Here is a 23,013-nt window from a genome sequence, read left to right on the forward strand (position 1 = left end):
CTGACTTCGAATGGGCCACTTCATTTTGGGTTTTTTGAGCCATTCAGAGGTGGACTTGCTGGTGTGTTTCAGATTGTTGTCCCTTTGCATATGCTTGAGCTACGGGGCGTGAACTGACAGCCAGGCATTCTCCTTCAGGATTTTCAGGTAGAGCGCAGAACTCTCTCATGGATGCCATTTTTGCCCAGTCTCTTTTTTTATTGCTGAATTGTGAACTCTAACTCTAACTAACTGAGACATTGAGCCCTGCAGTTCTTTAGATGTTCCTGTGGGTTCTTTGGTGACCTCCTGGATGAGTCTTCAGTGTGCACTGTTTCAGGTTTCTCATAATGGCTCTCACTGTAGAGTACCAAAACCAAAACTTCACTTTATCTGTAAGGTTCTATTTAAGTGATTTTTTTTTTTTAATTAAACACATCTGGTAGCAATCAGGCCTCAGTGTGTCTAGTAAAATTCAACTCAGTTTGATTCATCATGATTATACATGATGATTTAACAAAGGAGACAATTACTTTTTCACATAGGACCAGGTAGGTTTAAATAGATTTTTTTCTTCAGTAAATGAAATCATCAATAATCATTTGAATCATATTAAATGTGTTTGTGTTGGGGTTTTTTCCTCACAGCACTGTATTTTACAGCACAGCACTTTACTCAATTTGAGTGTTTAGTGTTTCTTTACTTCCAGACTCATTCACCCACCAGGCTTGAAGTAATTCATGCAAGCACTTCTTTTAACCTACCCTAACACTCCAGTGGGTGCAATCCTGGAAATTCAGGATTCAGTATCTTGCTCAAGGATACTTTGACATAAAGGGTGAAGGAGCCAGGGATCAAACCACTGGCCTTCAGATTATGCTCTACTTTCTGAGCAACATGAGTCTGAGGCTGGCTCAGCTTTAGTGACTTGTGGAGATATTTGCTGGTGATATTTTTAATCTACAAGGAAAATGAAATGGAAATTGCAAGTTCAAACACGGCTTAAACAAGAGTTGTTTTTTTGATGATTTTAAAATGATTTGTACATAAAACAGATTACCGCACAAAAATGACTGAAATATAATAATAATCATTTAAAAAAAAAACAAATGTATTACTTATTAATGACTCATTTGTGGTTAAGTTTGTGAAAATCTGGATTTATGCTTGATGAACACAGTGTCATGCCTCTTATTGGTCACTAGAGGGGAACAACGAGCTACGTAGCTATGTGTTACCAATCAGGTATACAAAAATCAGAAAAAAAAATTTTGTCATTACAAGTTTACGCAAAAGGGAACACTTTGTCTTTATGTATGCGCAAACGGATTTCAGCTACTCAAATGTCAAAATTCTACTTGATGCTCTATAATAATGTATATATATAGCCTATATATATATATATTTTTTTTTTTTCAAAGTCAAGGTTTGTATGACCGAGACGAGACTGGTAAATAGGATAATCCAGCATCACAGGGGCAGGTGTTAAATATGAATGGCTAAATATAAGGCTGCTTATCCGTGAGAAGCTGTCTCGCGAGCTGTGTCCTGCTTTCATCGAAACGGTCGCTTATTAATGATTGATTGACGCTCACCTGTAGTGACGTAAAGGGTTCGCTTTAATGGGCGCCTGCAAACACAGGAGGAAGTGGGCGAGTAAAGACGGAGAATGTGACAGAAAGCGGCGGAGTAGTACAGCTGCAGCTCAATAAAAGCTGCACTCTTTCTGCGCGTCGGACAGCAGCTCCGGAAGCACCGGCGGACTGACCCGTGCTGTCAGCGAGTAAACGAGGCTGCTGTCAGAAGCTCTGCTCACTCAGGTAGGGCAGTTTGTTGGACCTCTCTCGGTGTTGCTTGCATTGCGTGTCATCTCGCTGTTTTGAACTGTGGGAATGCGAGGCAGACATTTTTTCCCTCTCCCACCCTAATCCGTTTTACAGGCGGCGAAGTTATTGGAAATCAATTTGCGAGTAAGGCGAAATGCACGAAAAAAAAAACCCCAAAACACTTAAAGTGGATTTACAGCAGCGGGATTTTATATTTGAAACCCACATGCAAAGCTGATTTCTCACTGGCTGGTAGGAATGCCACTTAAAGACTTTCGCCAGGCTTATTTATAATAGAGATGTGTTTATAAGAAGTACGCATGTATTAAAACGGGCTTATGGGTCTGCGCTGGACTGTTCACAGAACAGGACAGGAGTAGCCAGCTTATTAAAAAGTTTCTGTTCTTGTGGTTACTGCAGCGTACAGATTTACAGTCCAGCGTAGGAGTAAGTGGTGACTCATGGGTTAAGTCCCTTCATATGAGTTTGAAGGGTATCAAAACTCTGAGTGCTTGTGTGAGAGCGGAACTGGATCACAAGGTGGGTCACTGGAGATTATTTAGGGCCAGACTGTTGCCTTGTTTCTGTTTAAGGTCCTGCTTTATACATTATAACTCCTTTCAATTCTGTACTTTGTCCATTGTTGTAGTTGCTGAAGAGCCCAGACCAGCCAATATTAGGACAGGAGGACGCCATGTCTCAGAGCCAGTCAGAGGACTGCCAGGTCCCTCAGATCGTGGAAAATCAGTTCGCCACAGAACTCCATATATACGAGTCGGGTGATGAGTGCCCTTCGCCAGGCTCTGCAACACCCGAGCCTGAAGCATCCACACCCAAGGAGCAAGCGGAGGATGTGGATGATGATAAAGTGGACAGGCTTGCGGTGCCTCAGCAGGTGGTTCTGAGCACAACAAGTCCTGCTGCGCTGAAGGTTGGCAAGGAGCAAATGATCCCCAAGAAGTTAGCAGTGTCCAGCCGGCCTAAAAACCGACACCACACCACCGTGGTGACATTCCCAGTAGGACTGGAGAACTCCAGCAGTGCGAACCAAAGCCGTCGCTCGGATGTGTCCTGGGACGATTACGACAGTGATGGAGAAGGTTTTGGTATTAGGAGGAACCGCAGGAACCAGTCATACAGAGCGGCAATAATTAGCTTGAATTTTGAAACCTTGGCGACAGAACAAGCAACTGCAACCGAACTGAAACCTGTTAGAGAGGGCAGAGCACCCAGTCCTGCCCCAATTCGCACCCATGGACGTAAGGTACATAAGTTGAGGCCAGGGGGTCTAAGGATAGTGCTCTACTCTGCCCATCTGCCACAAATATATTGCAAATTAGATGAGAACTTGTATGCATGTCACAGTTTGATATTAGCTTATGAATTGGTTAGAAAAACAGGCATCCGAGCTAGTCCTTCTAATTAATCATACTTTAACTTATCCAATTACTTGGAGCATGTGCAGCATCATTTTCTTTGTGTAGTTGTGACCTTTAAACACATACACTTCGACTGGGTCTGTCAAGCTCTTTCAGTCTGGTGTAGCTACCAAAGTTCTTAAATGAGCAGAGCTGATGCAGTCTTGTCCTTTTAATAGGTGACAGGGGGAATACCCAATAGTGTCAGCAACATTCAACTTTAGTAATAAAGATGATGGCGTTTTTCCACAATCGACTAGACTAGTGTTCAGGAAGTTTGTTAAAGGCAGAATGAGGAAAGAAAGGAAAAAATATCAGCATCAGTGACACACATTTATTCCACAGTAACTTCAGGCTGCACTGCTGTTTTGTCTCTAGGGAACCCTGGGGAGAAAGAGGAACCAGAGACAACGTGGATCATTCAAAGATGGTATGTCCACCCGTGCGCCGCGTTGTCTGCGTCTCTTAATTGGGTTAAAGGGCTACAAATACTCAGAAAATACCAATTACATTTGACATTTTGAAACTAGATTGCAAATTAATCGTATGCTCAGTCATGAAAACCTCATGCAGAGAAAGCTATAATTTCCATGCCATAGCTTGGAAAGGAGGGGACCGAAACGGAAATCGTTCTCCCTGAACACTCCTGGCATGTTAACTACTTGCTGGGCCTTGAAGGTTGTCCCGAACCGTCAGGCACTGCGACGTCTCCTTTTTGAGATGTGATTTTTAAAGTAATCTCTGAGATCTAGTTATGTGGAATTGAGAAGAAAACTCAGTTTATAAAACTGATACTGAAGCAGCTGATTGAGAACTGCCTAAACAACACTTCTGTTTGCTTGTTTGCTTCTTTTTAAGTCCTCGAGGATCATTCGATGTTTAACCTGCTCTTTGATCTTTAACCTGCACATTTAACACACTCTCTGTCTACCGGCTGTCCACCTAACTGATACATTCTCACCTCCCTCGTTTTCATTCTCAAATAATCCATCTTAGTATGGTGTCACAATCCAGCTTTGGCATTTTTGTGGCATTTGTGAGTGAAAAACAGCAAAATCCACACGTAAGCTGATCATGATAGTAGATACTTTTAGAACTGTGCATTTAGGACTCTATGACTATAAAATTTTCTGAGTTCAATTTGATGTTGATGTTGTCCTCAGCTACACCACGCCTCTACCAGGAAATCCGTGAGCGGGGGCTGCAGTCCACCAACCAAGATGAGTCCCTTGATGAGTCTGTGGTGGCAGAGCCTGCTGCAAATGATCAGGGCATTGTGATAAAGAGCTACCGACCAACCCAGCTCACCTGGAGCCAGCTGGTACATGTCCAAATGCAATGAGGGAATCAAGTATAGGCTAAGAGCAGTCTATAATAATCTTCAGTTATCAATAAAGCAGCGTGCTAGTACAGAAATCATTTTCAGTCCTCACTTCCTTCCGCAGAGAGCACTGTCTGCCTTCTGGGGGGTTTTTTTCCATTGTTTTTTTTTTTTCAAATCAATTTGAATTAAAGTTATCTGATATAAACACTTACTCTTACTGTACTGAATATGTTTTATATAACGGTCTCAAAAAAATTATTCAAAGAAATATTAGTTTCAAACTATTGATTATTTTTTTTATATCACTTTTAAAGGTGAAGGACACCGGTATTCTGGACTCGGTCACACCTCAGGAGCGAAAGCGACAGGAGGTAAGAGTGTGCGTGCTTACATAGCAGCTTACTATATCAGGTTGACCTGGTAAGGTTAACTTTACTGTGTAACAAATCTCAGATTAAGTTGTCAACAAGAGATGACACAGAGGAAGGTGACAGATTATGGTCATTGTTAAGGACCAGAAGAAATGTAAAAATTGTATGAGTAGGTTTATTCGTTTAATATGGCAAGCACTGGGTAGGTGCATATTGTCTTGTTGAAGGTATCTGGTTTATGTAATGAAATCTCTTTAGCAATGAATAAAATGTGCACTGCAGGCTGTGGAACTGAGTAGTTTGTGGTAAAGATTAATGAACTAATTTGGTCAATCATCATTAGCTTAAATTTAAGATGATGCTGCTCCTTACGATCACTTCACAAACTCAGTCTTTGTAGTAGAGGTATGGGTAAAAGACAGCCACGATATGAGCTGATGGTGGATGGTGCAGTTGGATGAATCCAGAGAGACCAGTAAACCTCTGTGTCACAGCAGTACAGATCAGGTGATCACAAAGCCTGGCCATGAAGAAAACAAGTCCACGATGATTACAATACAAACCAATTTGGTTATTTTCATGTGAGTCATTACTCTCCACGACGCTGCAACACTGGATTTACCGGTTCCCTCATCTTCCAAGTACTACTGACCCCTTTTCTGAGAGGGATTGTGGTGTGCTTCAGCATGCTACAGAAAACCGCACACCACTAAAACTCCGTGGATAAACCATAAATGCAACCATAAAACATTTGACAAGTTCAAAGCATTTCACCCAAAATGTTTACATTAAGAATGACAACTTTTTTTGCTATATAAAATGTTTTAGGAATATTCTTGATGACAGAATGGAGAGAAGAAGAAAAAAACTATGATATGATGATATGATGATATGCTGCTTCCGTTCACTCAGATAAAGAGAAAAGCTGCCACAGCCTGTGGTTTCAATAAAAACTGATACCAGAATAAGAAACCCCCACACATGCAGTGACTATTAATAGTTTTTTTTATACTGGATCGCAGTTTATTAATGCAATAATTATTATCATATTTTATAGTTTAGTAGAATTGGGGACATACAGGGAATTGTTTTTTTTGTTTTTTGTTTTTTTAAAAAAGGTGATTAAATGGATTCAAGCACAACATGATTACTGAAGGTTTCGTAAGAAAACTCTGATTTAGCCCAATAGTTTACAGAGTTTTTGTTTAGGGGGAAAAAGTTCATCCTGAATTCATTTCCTGAATGGAAACCTGTTCTCAGAGAATTTGTCTAAATGCTCTCTAAGCAGGTTAGGATCCCGCTAAGGTGGGTTCGGGTGAAGTTAATGTAACAACAAATCCAGTTATATTTCATTCCAGAAACTTCTGAAAAGCCAACAAACATCACAAACTGATACTATCTGTGCAGTGTAACACTATCCCAGGGTGGATTTTTCCCTCACCAGCCATCTGAGATGTCAGCTGTTGTGTCAATAGCAAAGGTCCACCCTGTATGCACTACAGTCCCTGAATAAAGCCACACCCTGTGAATGTAATCATTCTCTGGCTACACAGGTGCTTATCATGCTCCTTTGTACTTTTGGTCAACTCATAGGTCTACTTTAAATGGTGAACCAGTTTCCTGCAGTCGTTCAAATCATGTTTTAGGAACTATGAAAGCATTTTATTGAAGTTCAGGATTGCTGAGGTTAATAAAAAATGCTGCACTCCTTGTGGATAGACTGTAGTGTAATGAAGATTTGAGATTCTTGCAACAGAGATCTTTACTCAGTCCAGCACGCAGTGTTACTTATTGACATTTCAAGCTTCAAGTCAGAACTTGTTAGATTTAGCTCAGCTCATGCCCTTTGGTCATTCCTGGAAGGTGTGTCGTTCCCACCTCTTCGTTCCTCCAAGGTTCTAACCACAACACTAGTGGTAAACTAAGATAATGTAAAACATAGTGTTTATTTTGTTATACAGCTGAAAACACACAGCTACTAATCAAGCAGTGGTGAAGTGTCTGCTGGTTTTGCATTCATTACACTTCAGTGTTCTGTGAATTTTAAGATGAATATCTGCAATACTAAAACTGCATTTAGGCATTGCTCCCTTTGAACCGCCTGGTTTTTTTTTTTTTTTTTTGAAAACCACAGCAGCCTTGATAAACCAGAATGCACAGCAGCAAACGCTCATGTTTTATAATGTTGTCACATGCTGCACACTGGGTTTTCTGGCTGGTTGTAATGTAGTGAAGCAGAATGCCGTAAGAAGATGCTATCTCTCTAAAGGAATTCTGGGATATGTAGGAACTCACTACATCACACACATGAAATAAGGAACACGGTGAATTAAAGTGAAAGAACTTGACAGCAGCAAGTACATGTTGCAGAGTGAATGGCTCATTCCGATTTACTTGGTTGTGTAACTTGTTGTCTTCACTTGATAGGCCATTTTTGAGATCATCACCTCAGAGCATTCATACCTGCACAGCCTGGGTATCCTAGTACGCAACTTCAAGGAAAGCGAAACACTGAGGAAGACAATGACGGCCACAGAGCACCACCACCTCTTCTCCAATATTGCTGTCATCCGTGACGTTAGTCAAAGGTTAGCGCATGACTCTTAAGGATCTCATAGTCATCATTACTGTATTTTGCTAATTTCAAAAAGACCTTCATTTTTATTTTATTTTTTTCTGGGGAAAGCAGTGATGTCGAATTCATCTGAAACATATTACTTGTAAGGAAAAAGGTTGATTCAGGTAGAGCATTTGCCATTAGCATTTCTGTAGTGTCCTGTAGGCCCCATAAACATGTTAAAACTTGCTAGTCAAACTGGTTCTGCTGCCTATCTGCTCAGAGTGGTATTCCCAGGCTTTATAATGATAATGTGTTTGAAACCAGCCTATGTGTAATGCAAGCAACTTTATTAACAAAGAGAAATGCCCTTTCATCTTTGAGCCTCTTCTTCGGTTTCCAAGTAAAACAGTATCTGTGAAACTACTGAACGTGTATTGGAAGCTGCTGTCTCAGTTAGAGAGTGTGTGTGTGTGTGTGTGTGTGTGTGTGTGTGTGTGTGTGTGTGTGTGTGTGTGTGTGTGTGTGTGTGTGTGTGTGTGTGTGTGTGTGTGTGTGTGTGTGTGTCCCCTGTAGTTGGTTTGTTGGCTGGGCGGTTTTCAGGTTTCATTTTCTTTTTTGTTTGTTTAAAATGCACTTTTCAAGAGTGGGGCTAAAAGTCATTTTTCATGTTGATGTTTGTTATTTATCTGTTCGAAACCGGTGAGGCAAAGGTCAAAAGATGTTTCTTCCTGTTACTAAGGTTGATTAACATTGCCACAAACTATTTCTGTGATCAGTGATAGAAGTTATATCCCAAATACTTTGATGTAACTTAAAGGTCATTTTTGATTTTTAGATTGTGGTGTGAAAGTCATAGGATTTTTTTTTTTTTTTTTTTTTTTTTTTTTTTTTGTACTAATATACAGTTCTGTGCAAAAGTCTTGAGCCACTTCTTTGTTATTTTGTTAGAAGAGTTAGGTGTTTGTGCAGTTCTTTCCTGAAACATGTACGCACATGGAAATACATTATACACGGCAAAAACCGTTTGTACTTTAATGTGCTAGAAAGGAAAGCTTGAGTATGGCCACCTTAGTTTTTCAACATAACCTGAACTCTCTTCTTCTCATTTCTTTAAGTAGTGTTCAAGAATATGTTGGCTGCCTTTTGCTCCGTTCTCTGTCAAAATGATCCCACACTCCATCTGTCCAATCCAAGACCGTGTTTCATTGTGGCTTTGTCTGTCTAGATGTGCTTTTACTCCGCTGGTAGTGTGTTTGAGCTCATTGTCATGCTGAAAGATGAAGTTGTTGCTGATCAGATGCTTTCCAAATAGTATTGCATGGTGGATCAAAATCTGATGGCATTCTTTTGTGTTCATAATTCCATCAAGCTAATAGCTTGACAATCACAGCTAATCTAATTTTTCCCTAATTGCACTGTTGGGGAAATTTTTTTTTTCTCTGTCAAACAGTGTCATCACAGTATTTTTCATTGCTTCAACTAAAGAAATGGTAACAACTGGGTTTTAGTTTGTGTTTTTGCAACAGGCTCCTAGTAACAAAGTGCCCAATCAGTTTAAAATGGGTTCTTTGCTAAGTAGTCTGTTATGTGTGGATAAAACACTGGTACTACCCTTGAATTAGGTGATTTTTTTTTTTTTTTGTTTGTTTTTTTTGTGCTTGAATAAATCATTGGTCAGTGTGTGTGTGTGTGGGGGGGGGGGGGGGGGTGTGCATTAACTATTTAACTACTTCTCAAAATTTCAAAGAAGTTTGGTTCATTGGAGTCAGAGAAATATTTCATCTGTGCATTGATTGATTTGTATTACACATCAGAAATGTAAACTGTTCAGTGGTCACAGTCAGTTCAGCCTGAACACCCTCTGTATATGTCCTACAGAGGTGGGAGAAATAACATATCTTTTAAATTGTTACTGAACTCTCCCTCAGGTTTTTTGAGGACCTTGAACAACGTCACTCTGACAACCCAGTGATCATGGACATTAGCGACATTGTTCAGACCCACGCTGCTAACCACTTTGAGCCGTACATTAGCTACTGCTCCAACGAGACCTTTCAGCAGAGGACCCTGCAGAAGTTATTGTGAGTAGAAGAACAAGCAAGCTATTGAGTTTCTCCAGTAACATGGCTAAATGAGCTGAACATGTGTCTTTCTGCATCTCTTAGGTCAAGTAACAGTGCGTTCAAGGAGACCCTGAAGAAAATCGAAATGAACAGTGAATGCAGAGGTCTCCCCATGCTCTCCTTTCTCATCCTTCCCATGCAGCGAGTAACCAGACTGCCACTACTGCTGGATGTCAGTTTAAGATTTGCTTTACTATATGAGTAAAAGTTTTTTTGTTTTGTTTTTTAAGAGTGGAACATACAAAGCAACTTAAAAGGGACATTTAAAAAAATATGGGTTCATGGTCAGCAGGTTCTGTGTGTATTTTCTCTTTTAGTGAATCAGAATCATACCTTCATTAGAGCCCGACTGACACAGGTTATGGTAGAAATCCAATACATCAGCCGATATTTTTTTCTTTCAGACACATGAAACATAAACAGAAGCCTGACAATGCAGTTTAAAAATAATCCTGGTTTACTATTTCAACAAGTTGTGGATTACTTGTTTATGCTCTGCCCTTCTCTGCTCAGATCAGCTGATTGTTTTTGTAGCGTTGCAAGATAGTCGCAGAGTGCCCTCTGGTGGACAAACGTTTTTGAAGGGTGTTTCTACAAAGTCTTTGTGTCTATCCATCCATTTTCTTTAACATTTTTTTATTTAAATTATTGACTATATTATTATTGAATTATAAATGCTGATACTAGTATATCAGCCCTGCCAGTATATCAGTCGGACTCTTATGTACTAAGTGTTAACTAATACACAAGAGAGTAACTGGTATTTGTTTGCTCCTCAGACAATCAGCCAGAAAACTACACAAGGAACAGCGCAGTACTTTGCTGCTATCTGGGCATTGCACTACATCAATAAGGTACTGAGCACACCTCAGCTAGTATGCATGTAAAGCACTCTGCAGCTTCACAGTTATCATCTGAGAGCAGACTGGGACATTTATGCTGCTATTGTTAAAATTATTATGCCAACAGCTGGTCACTAGCTGCAATGATGGAGCTAGACGGATGGAGCGAACTGAGCAGATGTACACCATCGAGAAACAAATGGATTTTGGTAAAATCAAGGTGTGCTTCCACACAGTCAAGAAAGAATACACTGATACATACATATGGTTACATTGATTAGTAAAATATCATAAATGATTGTAGTAATAAATAACAATGTCATTTAAAAATTCATATAAAACCTGAGTCCACTTTGCTAACCTGGAATGATAAATCTGTTGATGCTGACAGGCATTCCCACTGGTGTCATCATCGCGGTGGCTGAAGAAGCGCGGTGAGTTGCGCCTCTCACTTGAAGAGTTCAGCATATGGAAGGCTTTCAGCACCAGAAGCTACTACCTGTTTGTCTTCAGCGATGTACTGATTGTCACCAAGAAGAAGAGGTGAGTGGAGTGCCAACAATCGTATTCACCTAAAATACTATTATCTGGATACAGTGGGAAATTTTGAAGCTGAGTATGAAGATGACTGTCAGAGTTAGTTTAAGGCTTTCCCTGTGTAATGATTGAGTTTTTTCATTGATTTTGATGACAAATATTCAAATGATGTATCTTAAGATGATTCCTGGTGGACCATAAGTAGTGGACACCTAAAAGATTAATGGTAGAGTACAGTAGAACATGCCTGGACATCTGCTAAAGTGGGCAAGAGAAGAGAACACTTAAACCCACAAACAGTTTAATTCACTTGCTTGCTATTTCCTTGTGACTGTAGTGGATACGAAGTAGATCCAGCTGCTGACAGAATATGAGAAACAGAAGAGAGGAGGGAAAGGGACAGAGCATGGAGAGAGTATGGATGTGGTGCTTGCATACTTGAGATTCTTCGATCCTGCATTCAGCGTGTCAGCTCGACTGACTACAGCTTTCTGTTTTGAGTTAGGGAGAAAGCAAACAATGTCAGCTCAGAGGAACAACACTGGAGTCATTTAGACACTTTTTTAAGTCAAGTGATAGTATCTAGGAGAGACCATTATCAATCAAGTGATGGAGTTTTAGCTGCTTGGGATCTAGGTACATTGACACATGCATAAACTAGGTTTCACAGCAAGTTTGGCAAGACAACACAATAAGCTTAAAACTGCCATGTGATGGACTTTCTTTTTTGTTTTTTTGTTTGTTTGTTTTCTCCCAATTGTTTGTCCAGTGAGGAGAGTTTTGTGGTGTTGGATTACGCTACTTTAGAGAATATTGAGGTGGAGATGGGTGAGGATGGAGAGAAAAGGGCGCCTACGTCTCCCAAGAACAACTCCAGCTACCTTTCTTTTAGACTACTGATGAGCAAGAACAGTGAAGGGAGAGCAGAGCAAATCTCCCTACTGGCTGAGTCCAGGTACTGTGACTTTCAGACTCCTCTTAAGCTCAGCTATATATATCTCAAAGAAAAGTTTACTTACCCAGAGGTCTAACAACTTCTAATGCTTTATATCACAATGTGATTCTAAAATATTGCTTTCTTTCAATACTGATAGTAGTTCTTTATTCAAAATCACATTTACATTTACCACCTCGAAGACCACATCTAATAGTTTGTGTCTGGCGCTCTCTACTGCCATGAATCTTAATGGCAGCCTAAGATCCTCCCATGTTATGAATTTCACTGTAGAAAACACTGGTTTGTAGTCCTTTTTTTTTTTTTTTTTTTTTTTTTTTTTTTTCTCTTTCTTTTTTTCTTTCTTTTTTTTTATTTTTTTTTTTTATTAATTGTGCTTTTTTTATTTTCTATCACCAAGGGTGGACCGGGAACGATGGATAGTTGCTCTTACAGAACACAAGGAGACAGCTGGCTCCAATAATACTGATGGTAAGCTTGTATTATTATAAAGAATAATAAGTTTAATCACAGTGTTTGTTTTCCTGAGATGTTATTCATTTGTTATGAACTCCTCAGCACAGTGCAGCACAGAAAACAGATGATTTGCATTCAGTTTTGCTGTCTTATTTGTTTACACAGCTGCAGTGTTTATTTCTTCTTCGGTTGAGCTTGTTAGATTTCCTTTGATCCATAAAGAACTTGTAAGAAAAGCTTCCAATAATTCAAACTTCCTACCATTTAGACTCAAAAGCATCAAATAGTAAAAGTATTTTGTTTTTTCTGTCGACACAGATGTAGCCGAATCATTCAAAGATTACCTGGCCTGGCGTGACCAATGTCTTTGTTGCTATAAGATCAGAATAGATACAGACATTAAAATGGTATTTTAAAAATGAAAAGTTCCAGAAGAACCAGTCCGTTTACCACACCGACAGCAAAACTATTAGAGGTGGGGTTGCAGCTTGTGTAGTTTAATAGCAAGCATAGCTGTTGACATTTGGGTTTGTTATCAAAGGGTGTGCCACTCCAAAGAAGTTATGGTATGTACTTTGGTGTAATTTTACACCCTGTTGGATATAAGTTAGCTTCCTACTCATTTGTAGGACAGTAAGCTGTTCAACATAGTTTTATGAACTTCACTGCCTTGTGCTTTTCAGGTCTGCCACAGTATGAGGCCACCAAATCCTACATGCCAAAGGAGCCAGATGAACTGGGCCTGAAAGAGGCAGAGCTTGTCATTGTCTTACAAAAACAAGAGGGTGAGACCTTAACTTCTTTCCAATCTGTAATACAATGCAAATTTCACACCATCAAACACAAGAGTGTCGCTGTTCTTTTGGTTAAAAGCGCAAAATAAAATGTAAGGTGCTTTAAAGTTGACCTTAACAGCGATCTTCTCCTAGGATGGTGCTATGGGGAGAGAATGCGAGATGGAGTGAGGGGCTGGTTTCCTGATAGCTGTGCCACAGAGATCACCAACCCTGACGCCATGGAGAGCAACGTACAGCGTATGAAGCGTTTGCGCAAAGAGACCAACGTCTGAGACATTGCACTGCTGATGAATCGTACTAAACATAAACTATCAATTATAGTAGATGTGGTCCAGCAGTCCATTACCGACTGAAAAACATTGACTGGGCACAGAGAAAACCATAACCAATCATTAATGCTATTCTCTGGTCTCGGATGCAATGATTCAGGTTCATATTTCTACCTTGTGCCTTCCATTTCTCTCTACCATCAGGCTATCAAAACACATTATTTGAAACTGTGTCGATCTCTTTCAGGAACAATTGAACAGTAAGGATTTTTGTCCACCTGTACGAATGTGCAGCATAAAGACTTCTTGGCCAAGTGTACATTTTAGTCACCTTGTACAGCCCACTCCAGCCATTTTCTGTTTAGCTGGTTTTTAAGCTGCATTTTAATTTACTTGCTGCAGTAAAATGATCTTTAGATGTAGAACACATTTGTGGATAAATACTGGTACTACACTGTCAATGTCTACAAAGGGTTTTATTACTGTGCTGTGAAAAAGTGACCAAAGTTCTGATTAAACACTGTAAATATAGTTGATGATAACCACACCATTGCTTAAGTCCCTCATCTTTATATGAAATGGGGAATAAAAACAACCTTAAACTGGGTCCTCTGTAAATGAAAGATTGTGTCTTTTTCCATATCCTGTATACTTGAAATAAAAAACAGCCACCACTCCAAACATTTTTCCTGGTTCTGGACTTTTATTTGAGCTTGCATTTTGTTAAAATGTTTGAATACATAAAAAGTTATTTAAAAATGTCAAACTGACCAGATATCAAATTCCATTTTATCTTTAAAAACCATTTGGTGTAAAAACTTAGGACAGATTTAGAAAAACATTTGCTGTTTCCCCAAAACGTTTTGTAGCTGTCACATAAAAATAATGGAAAAAAAACAAGTCTGCATAGATTCTGCAGGCCATCGGTGGTAATCTGGTCAAATGCATGGTGCAAGCTTGTGACGATCGTCAAGTCAAATCTTTATTGCTCAGATCTTATTTGATGTTTCTTCTTGTTGACAAAAAAACTGTAAAAGAAGAAAATTAGCAATTAGTCCACTGTAAGTTTTTATTAAACATTCCTAGCCTTTTGGATTTAGACATTTTGCATGGTGTATAATGAAATGCCTAAAAATGTGCATCACCAGAGACACTATTCAGAGATGCTGTTCAGACAAAAGACAAAAGTGATAGAGCTCAGTGGTGCCAGACTGTTTGCTTAATCAAATCCACTAGATTAGGCTTTCGGACTGTCCACTACAGAGCCAAAAAGTGTATAGGACAAGCTATTCAGCTTTGTAATGCTGCCTAGTTATTTTGCTTTCAGTCCCAGATGCTGAATCTAATGAACACATGTAAAATCCGACATTATGAATATGGTCAAAGCAGACTCACCCGGACGATGGTAAAAGATGGTAGGTGCCGGTGGGCAGGTTATTTCCTACTCAGCCCCACCCTGCTGGGCCTCGGGAGCGGACGTTTTCTCTGCCGATGTGTCACCTCCTGTCTTGGCCTCCTTGTTTTCCTGGCCAGGTTTGCCACCAGTCTGTTGGCGTCTGCGGCGGTAATTGAAGTTGCGGCGGTAGCGGCGCTGGCGGGGCTGCTGATTCTGACCACCTTCACCGCCCTGATTCTCCTTGTCCTCCTCAACGTCCCGCACCGGTCTGGGACGGGGTGGACCCCTAAAGTTAACAAACAAAAAGGAAGAAGCTATAAGCAAACAATAAGGGTACCAACTACAAGGCAGAAATACCATGCAGAAAAATACATCTACTAAAACAAGATGCAGGATTCAAGTGACTAACAAATTGCAGCTTTTCAGCAGCAATTTGTGGATAGGCTGCAACAAAAGGAGAGCTTCTCTATCCAAACATGTGGAGATTACTACTAGTAAAAGAATCAAATAGAGAAATCTTAGTTGCTGGACACAAGACCAGGATGGAAACAGCCCAAATGTTTATTCGCCCATTGTTGCAGCCCTACATCAGTGAAGCCAACATGCAAACCTTGGTCTGAACCTTGGTCGGAAGCCTCTGTAGTAGTTCTGCCTCGCTGGTTTGTTGCCCTGGTCTTGACCTCCCTGGCTCTCATCACCCTCACCTCCCTGAAAGCAAATGGATCAAACTGGTCAAACGCCTTCTGAACCATAGTTCAGTAGTGACATGCACCACTCTAATGAAACTAGCAAGCTTAAAGAGTTAATATTGAAATGATGAATGAGCATTACCGGGTAGTTCACCGTAACAATCATGGGACCCTATTAGAGTCAGTTTGTAAAATACTGGCAAGGCCCCCGATACACCAAGATTTATTGGTCACAACCACGTGAGGGTTAGGAGAGGGTTAAGAGCCGAGTATGACATAATCATATTACGGTCCCGACTTTAGGGACAACTGGGTGTCTGTTTCAGGATAGTAGCCTGTGACAGCATACCTCAGTCATCTCTCCGCGTGGTGGGTTGGTGTACGGGGGCCGGCGGCCGTATCGTCTACGTACAAAGTATGGTGGGTAGCGCCGTCTGCCAGGGTACGTGGGTCTGCGCTGCTGTTGCTGCGAGTCTCCTTCAGGGGCATTCTCTCCACCCTCTCTGCTTTTGTCACGTCCTCCGCTGCCTTGTTCACCCTCTCCATCACTCTGGTAGTTCTCTGGATAGTCTCCTCCACGGGGAGGGCCCCTCCTTCGGGGGTACCGCCTATAGCGGTTCCTGTCAGCAGCATACTTGCTTCCCTGGACTGCAACACCTCCTGGGCCGGTGACATTTGCAGCCTCTGCTCCCTGTGTCCGCAGTAAGATGTTTTTTATTTTTTTAAACTAGAGAACATTCATGGGATGTTTTCTTTAGAAGCTGGCAGACTACAAAACCAAATTACTAACCAAAGAACAGCTTACCTTCTCTCCTTCGACTACATCAAACTCCACAGTTTCTCCATCTCCAACACTGCGAAGATATTTTCTCGGGTTGTTCTTTTTGATGGCTGTCTGAAATCATAATGGTTCACATTTGAAATGTTTCTAATCATCATAATCATCTGATGTTGGTTTAAATTGTGAAAAGAAAAAAAACAACATTGCAAAGCTTACCTGGTGTACAAAAACGTCCTCTTTTGTATCATTCCTATGAATTTAAAGAAAAAGGAAGAAAAAAAAAAAAAAGAAGCAGAACACCATTAGAAGTATCCTACTGAGCCACAAAAAGCAGTTATGCCTCTGCAGACTACAACAAAGCGAATGAGTGTAAGGATTAACAGATGCATGCAACCAGAGTTTGGAGACGTGTAGATAATTCATCTGGGCAGCTTTGTAAGAGAATCATAGCCATAATAGGATTGGGAATGTTGCTTCACACACTCACACTGTTGTTATCAGGGTCTATGGAAAGAAGGGATGGGTGGAGTCAACTTACCTGTTGATAAACCCATATCCATTCCTGACGTTGAACCATTTGACTGTACCCAAGACTTTTGTTGCTGTAAAGAAAACAAATTATGATATATTACTGATCATTTTAGATGCATCTTGGTATTTAATAAGACTTCTAACAATGACAAAGTGTAAAATAAGAACAGACCATGAGAAAGTGACACATTTAATGTGTAAGTTAAATATAACTCCCAACTGTCATTCTTATTATAGATCCTGGCGCTTAGGAGTGTCTTGTGCCAGCTGCATTTGGTGTGAGGTAAGCACCATGAACGAGTACCGACTAGATTACTTCTCGGGTAAATTTCAAGACTGCCCCTATTTTTAATGTCCCCGTCTACTGTAATGCCACCCAAATCAAAGATTTCAATATCATCATAGCAGGCCGCTGTAGCTAAACACATTGACTTTTAACTACAGCAGACCTACCGCCCCATTTTAGACGCACTACTGAGCGTTCACACGTGGTAGAGTCGCGCCCGGATATGTTAGCGAGCCCAGCTGGCTTGTTAGCATAGCTATGTAGCTGAGATGGTCTGAACCATGTGCTTGGATTACTGCCAGCAGGCGGAAATGAACATAACACATCGGACAGTTTCTATTGTGACCAAATGCTTAGAACGTTAAAAAAATTAAAATAAAATAAAAATGCCACGGTTATACTGGTTTCAATTAACAGCCAAGGAAATGGCGAAATAAATCAGCGGAATACACGGCGGACATTTTGGATGGCCTCTTTAGCCATGTAAATAGCTCAAGCTAGCTGGCTAGGCTAATATAGCTTCGCAAGCAACCGTCGGTCGATCACTAGGCCCCAATTGAGACCTCATCAATTCCACCGAAAATAGTCGACCATTGACAGTTGTGCTATGGTGCTTTTCTGATCAAATCCAAATATAAATCGCTGCTAATTGTAACAGTGAAAAGTTTGAATATAGTTTCGACTGTTTTAGATTATTTTTTTTAATCTTTCACCGGGGAGCAAGACTCGTGCGAACAAAGGATGGCAAGTCGCTAACGCTAGCTTGATTTCGATATAATTTGTAACCGGTTAAGCCATTTGATATCTCGGTGTTCCACAAATATGGCATTAAAGTTCACTTTAATACATCATTTCCCATTTCCTGCCTGCTTAAAAGGAGCACCGACGTTGGCATATACACACAGAATCTGATAACGGGCAGAAACCTTTTAGTTTACGTGACGGCCGACCGGTACCAGAGCATTCTATGGCGTACGTTAGACGCGAGGAGGCCAATGAACATAAGGGATTAAGTCTAAAATACCTCATTTAAAAAGAATACTCACATGTCTTCTAAAATTATTTTAATATGAAGGCCAAAGTGTTAGCTATTAAAGAATGAATAAGCAGCGGTCTATAAAAACTATAAAAAGCTTGCGCCGTCTAGCTTCCAACCGATACTTTAATTCTGTATCGCCAGCACGTAAACGTTTAGCGTTTTTAGGCACCAAAAGAAAATTATTAAACTTTAAGAATGCTTCTCGTTAGTAAAAGCCAATACACTGAATAGAACACAGCCCATGAAATAATAATTTTAGCCAAAGGGACCAAAAAATATACTGGGTCCCGTTGGCTAAAATAAAAATTTCTCTAATGTTAATGTAACAGTGTAATTTAACATGTGCTAACGTTGTGTGGCTCAACGGTCGTGTCTAACGAACGTTTTTTAGTTTACAGTATACTGAGCTGTGGATCGAGTTGACAACCTTACCTGCCACCACTTTTGCGCATTGCCCCTGTGCCATAAAATACGTTAGCTATCTAGTTAGCTTAACTAGCTCCAGCAGTCTTACCGATGACCTTCTTATCCCCCGCGGAAGCTGCGGCTGCCGGGCTGGATGGGCTCTCCGCATCGGCAGCAGGCGGCGGCGGTTGTTGCTGTGTCTCGGCCTCGCTGCTCATTGTTACTTGTTGGTAATGGCTTCAGCCGGCGGCGGCTCTTTGCTATAGTTCCCGGTGCTAGATGGTAACCTGGGCCGGCGGTGGTGGGGGCTACTGCCTTCGGGCTCTCTGCTTTCCTCTTTCCGCTCCCGTTGCCGATCGAACTGGGCAGAATGAGATGAGGTGCCGGAGAACGTTCCTACTCGGAGGTCCGCCCAACTGCCATTCTAATTGGTTGGAAAGTGTAACAGGAAACACTCGCGTTCCAATTAGCCTGAGCAACTGTCAATTTCGCTTCAGAAACGCGTTGGGTAAAATGATTGGGTAAAGGAAACCGTACCTGTCCATTCTCACCACCCCTTCATGATGTCAGAGCCAGACGAATCAGACCACATAACCGTGACAGTTTTGGAACAGTGTCTACTTGGTAAAATCATGTTCTGCTGACGGACCTGGAGCTAATATACATATAGTTTAAAATATAATTGTAGTTATCATTATGCAATACATAAAACTGCATGGAAATATTTCAAAAGACTTGGCCAAAATAGTAGGATTATCGTGTGTTAATCGCACAGGGGGCAAAGGAAAGTCAACAGCTGAATATTCTGCTTAAGAGATCTAGAATCACGGGTCCATTAAGAAGAAAAACGATGCCTGAATGTTTAAACTATTTTCAGTTTCATTGTGCACGCTAATTAAATTAAAAATAAAAAGGTGCATATATATATATATATATATAAAGAGGGGTAACTGATAAAGTAATCCATGTTACTTATTACACCTAAGCATTTAAAAAACTAATAATCATTTAACATTTCTGGAAATCTTAATTACCTTAGTCACACCATAATTATCTTTGACTGTCAAAAATTACATCACAGTTTAAATAAGCTGTTTCTGTAAATCATTTAATTATTAACCTTAAACCAAATCTTAGCAGAAATAATGACAAAGTAAGTCAGGTAATTTTCTATTTTAACTGGTTAAAGCCAGTCATCATCCTGTGTGAATTTAGAAACCCCACTTCCAGAGCAGCCGGGCCCAGACTGAGTGTAGGACAACCCCACCACAGCCTCCCCCCCTTCCATTGTCATGTTAATGCTCCACTGGCACTGTTTACGAGCACTGGTCGATGTGTGAAGAGCTTGCTGTTAATGTCTGAGCACCGTTGTCCCATACACAAAGATGGGCTTTAGCAACGACCCCAGAAAGCTTCCCAACAGAGATCCCCCTTTCAAAAAAAATGGGGGGGAAAAAGCCTCCTTCCTGCCTCCATAAGAACAGCGTCTCCATCTGAAAAGCTTCTTTTATGCCAAGGGAACGATGTCCAAGGCCGAGGAGGGAGAGCATGGATGGGGGAGGGGGTCTGTGGAGGCTTAGATCTGTATAGATGGCTGAGATAGAAGAGGTAGCCATAAGTTCAGCAGACGAGTGCTTGGCACTGGAGTGCTTGCCATGGAAGATGTGTTTCACTGTAAAGTGGTCCTCTCATTTCCTCCATAACTTTGAGGTTAAGATCAATTTTTAATCAAAGGCACTATAAGGAAACAGAGCTAGTAACACTTACCAAAGCAGCTCAGATTACTCTGGGTACACAATGTTCTTTCAAAGTTTGGACACTGCTACAGTTTCTCAAACACACATTAAGTTGATAAAGTTTAATCATCAGGTAAATCTGATTATTACAGATGTGAATTATTGAATTATTATTAGAGGGACTATTTATAGTTGGCTTTCACTACTTTCTAGACCAGGGGTATTAAACTAAAATTTGAGGAGGTCCAGTTGGAGAAAATCTTCTCAAGCAGAGGTCCGGGACATCATAATGTCTAACTTACGTTATGATTGTGATAGAGAAGCAACCTTTTTTTTTTTTTTTTTTTTTAATTTATATCTGAACGTATGAACAATAGACTGTCAAATCAATGAAAATACAAGTTAAAACATTTCAACAAAATTTATTGTTAACACTGAAACACACAGTAGGCCTACATTAGAAATAGGGCTGTTTAAAATGAATTAGAGAAAATAAATAAAATGGCTAAATTGTGCATCTTAAAACAAAGTGCTTAATTTCAGAAAAAAAAAGTTTCCCTTTTTCTTTACATTTTACATCTCGACTAAACAGTCTCAATACATTTTCAACAGATAACATCAAAACATTTTAACAATTTTACAGTTTCTCTTTCTTTCCCCCTTATATTCCACGTCCCAACTTTCTGTTGTTCAGTGAGAGAACTGAGCTTTAGTTCGCTCTACTAGGATTTTAAATCTGGGCTGGAATGGTGTCAGGGCCATTCTCATACACATGTGTAGGTGCTCATTGGTGATCCTGGAACGATATTTAGTTTTTATTATGTTCATTGTGGAGAAAGCTGCCTCACAGCTGTATGTGGAGCCAAACATGGTCAAGATGTACAGGGCTACTTTCCTCAGATTTGGGAAAGCTGTCTCAGAGACCAATTGGGGCCAGAAAGTGGCAGGTTCAGTTCTTCCAAACTGCTCTTTCAGGGCCACATCTGCTTGGAGATCAATTAGTTGCATTTGAAGAGGCCCAGCATTTGCCCACTTGAAGTGCTGTGTGACTTCCTTTGAGAACCCTCTGACATCAGTGATGGCAAATGGGTTCTTTATGAACATGGTGAGCTGCTGTCCAAAGCTGAAGCTATCAAAACGTTTGCTGAAGTTTTCAATCAGCTTATCAACAAAGTCAACAAAAGAGGACACATCTCTCTGTCCCTGAGCCTGTTCCTTCACTGTTGGGAAGTGTGCATAGTCTCCTTGCAGGTCTTCTTTGAACACTTCAAGTTTCCTCTGAAAGCAGTGGACAGCTGTCATCAGTTCACAAATTGAATTGTCCTTGCCCTGCAGCTTCAAATTCAGTTCATTCAGGTGTGAAGTGATATCAACCAAAAAGGCCACAATATCCATGTTTTTCCCATCATTTAAAAAGAGAGAAAAGTTTGTTGCTTTTTGACTTTCCAGCTCTTCCAAGAAAGCTGCTACTTCACTTCTGATGGACCAAAATCGCTCCAATGCCCTGCCTTTGCTAAGCCATCTCACATTGTTGTGAAGCAGAAGATCATCAGCGTGTGCATCAACTTCTCTGAGAAATTCCCTGAGCATGTAATGCTGACAAGAAGAAGATGCCCTGAGAAAATTAATCATTTTCATCATTGTTTTCATCACCTCAGCATACTCGTCTGACAGGGTGGAGCATAACACTGACTGATGAATAATGCAATGATAAGAGATTAGCTCGGGATTGTCCTCTTTCATTCTTGCTACAGCTCCTTTCTCTCTCCCCATCATAGCAGGGGCTCCATCTGTGGTTATTGAAACCACTTGGTTTGGCTCTATTCCTCGCTTTGTTAACATTTCCTTAATGGCCAGGTAAATATCCTCTCCTCTTGTAGTGCTGTGAAGGGAAGTTACACCTAGCAGGTCTTCACAGAACTCTTTCTTATCATTGTTGAAGAACCTTACATAAACTAACAGCTGAGCATTGTCAGACACATCAGTGGACTCATCTACAGCCAAGCCTACACATGGTGTCTTATGAATAGCTTCTTCCAGCTGGGATAGCACATCCTGAGCTAATAATTCACTTCTCTTTGTGGCTGTTGATGCTGACATAGGTATTTGCTTTATTTTGTCATGAAGCTCTTCTTTTTGTTTACCCTCAAGTAATGTTTCTGCTACTGAACTCATGCACTCTTTGACAACACCTGCATCTGCAAAGGGCTTTTTGTGTTGACCTAAAATCCAAGCAACTCTGAGGGAACATTCATGAGCACGTTGTTGGGCGGTGAAAGAACTGGTTAAGATCCTTGTGGACTGATCATATTGGGCTCTGAGACTGCTAATTTTCTGGGACCTGAGTTCAGACTTGGGTGGGTATGATTGTTCAAAAGCTTTGTGCTTTGTCTCATAGTGGCGTTTGACATTGCCACTTTTAATCAGTGCCACGGTTTCTGAACATATGAGACACACTGGTTTGCTGCTTGCGGCCGGAAGAATGAACATATATGCGTCAGTCCATTCAGTCTTGAAAGTTCTATTTTCGGTGTCTACTTTTCTCTTTTTTGAAAGCGCCATAGTTGTTTTACCTCTTGTGACTCCCGCTCACATCTTGTCTCACTGTATCGTTAATCGTCTCGCTTGTCATTCACCTCTCACCATGTCTTTCCTCTGTCTGTGTCTGCACTCAGCGTTGCGATCGCCTTGAA

General features: G+C 40.6%; 2 protein-coding genes across 6 annotated transcripts; one reads left to right on the top strand and one right to left on the bottom strand.

Annotated features, from left to right (window-relative positions):
• The first annotated feature begins 1,528 nt into the window (after window positions 1–1,528).
• On the top strand, window positions 1,529–14,138 carry arhgef16 (Rho guanine nucleotide exchange factor (GEF) 16). Of its 2 annotated transcripts, none has more exons than XM_012919901.3 (15): window positions 1,529–1,799; window positions 2,455–3,069; window positions 3,602–3,653; window positions 4,387–4,544; window positions 4,862–4,918; window positions 7,346–7,506; window positions 9,407–9,559; window positions 9,644–9,773; window positions 10,381–10,455; window positions 10,571–10,663; window positions 10,835–10,986; window positions 11,750–11,935; window positions 12,336–12,406; window positions 13,075–13,176; window positions 13,321–14,138. In XM_012919901.3, the coding sequence occupies exons 2-15, from the start codon at window positions 2,500–2,502 to the stop codon at window positions 13,458–13,460; spliced, it is 2,100 nt and encodes a 699-aa protein (XP_012775355.1). In that variant the 5' UTR covers window positions 1,529–1,799; window positions 2,455–2,499; the 3' UTR covers window positions 13,461–14,138. The 2 variants fall into 2 exon arrangements, with proteins under 2 accessions (XP_012775355.1, XP_076734879.1); XM_076878764.1 differs by lacking the exon at window positions 1,529–1,799 and adding an exon at window positions 2,222–2,345.
• ybx1 (Y box binding protein 1) lies at window positions 14,139–18,962 on the bottom strand. Of its 4 annotated transcripts, none has more exons than XM_004554087.5 (8): window positions 18,694–18,962; window positions 16,862–16,925; window positions 16,540–16,573; window positions 16,348–16,437; window positions 15,955–16,233; window positions 15,476–15,561; window positions 14,853–15,139; window positions 14,139–14,485 (listed from the first exon to the last, which is right to left on the bottom strand). In XM_004554087.5, the coding sequence occupies exons 1-7, from the start codon at window positions 18,800–18,802 to the stop codon at window positions 14,899–14,901; spliced, it is 903 nt and encodes a 300-aa protein (XP_004554144.1). In that variant the 5' UTR covers window positions 18,803–18,962; the 3' UTR covers window positions 14,139–14,485; window positions 14,853–14,898. The 4 variants fall into 4 exon arrangements, with proteins under 4 accessions (XP_004554144.1, XP_004554143.1, XP_004554142.1 ...); XM_004554086.5 differs by having other exon boundaries at window positions 15,464–15,561; XM_004554085.5 differs by having other exon boundaries at window positions 15,892–16,233.
• Window positions 18,963–23,013: the final 4,051 nt, after the last annotated feature.

Source organism: Maylandia zebra, linkage group LG20 (genome assembly GCF_041146795.1).
Source record: "Maylandia zebra isolate NMK-2024a linkage group LG20, Mzebra_GT3a, whole genome shotgun sequence".
NCBI classification, from domain to species: Eukaryota; Metazoa; Chordata; class Actinopteri; order Cichliformes; family Cichlidae; genus Maylandia; species Maylandia zebra.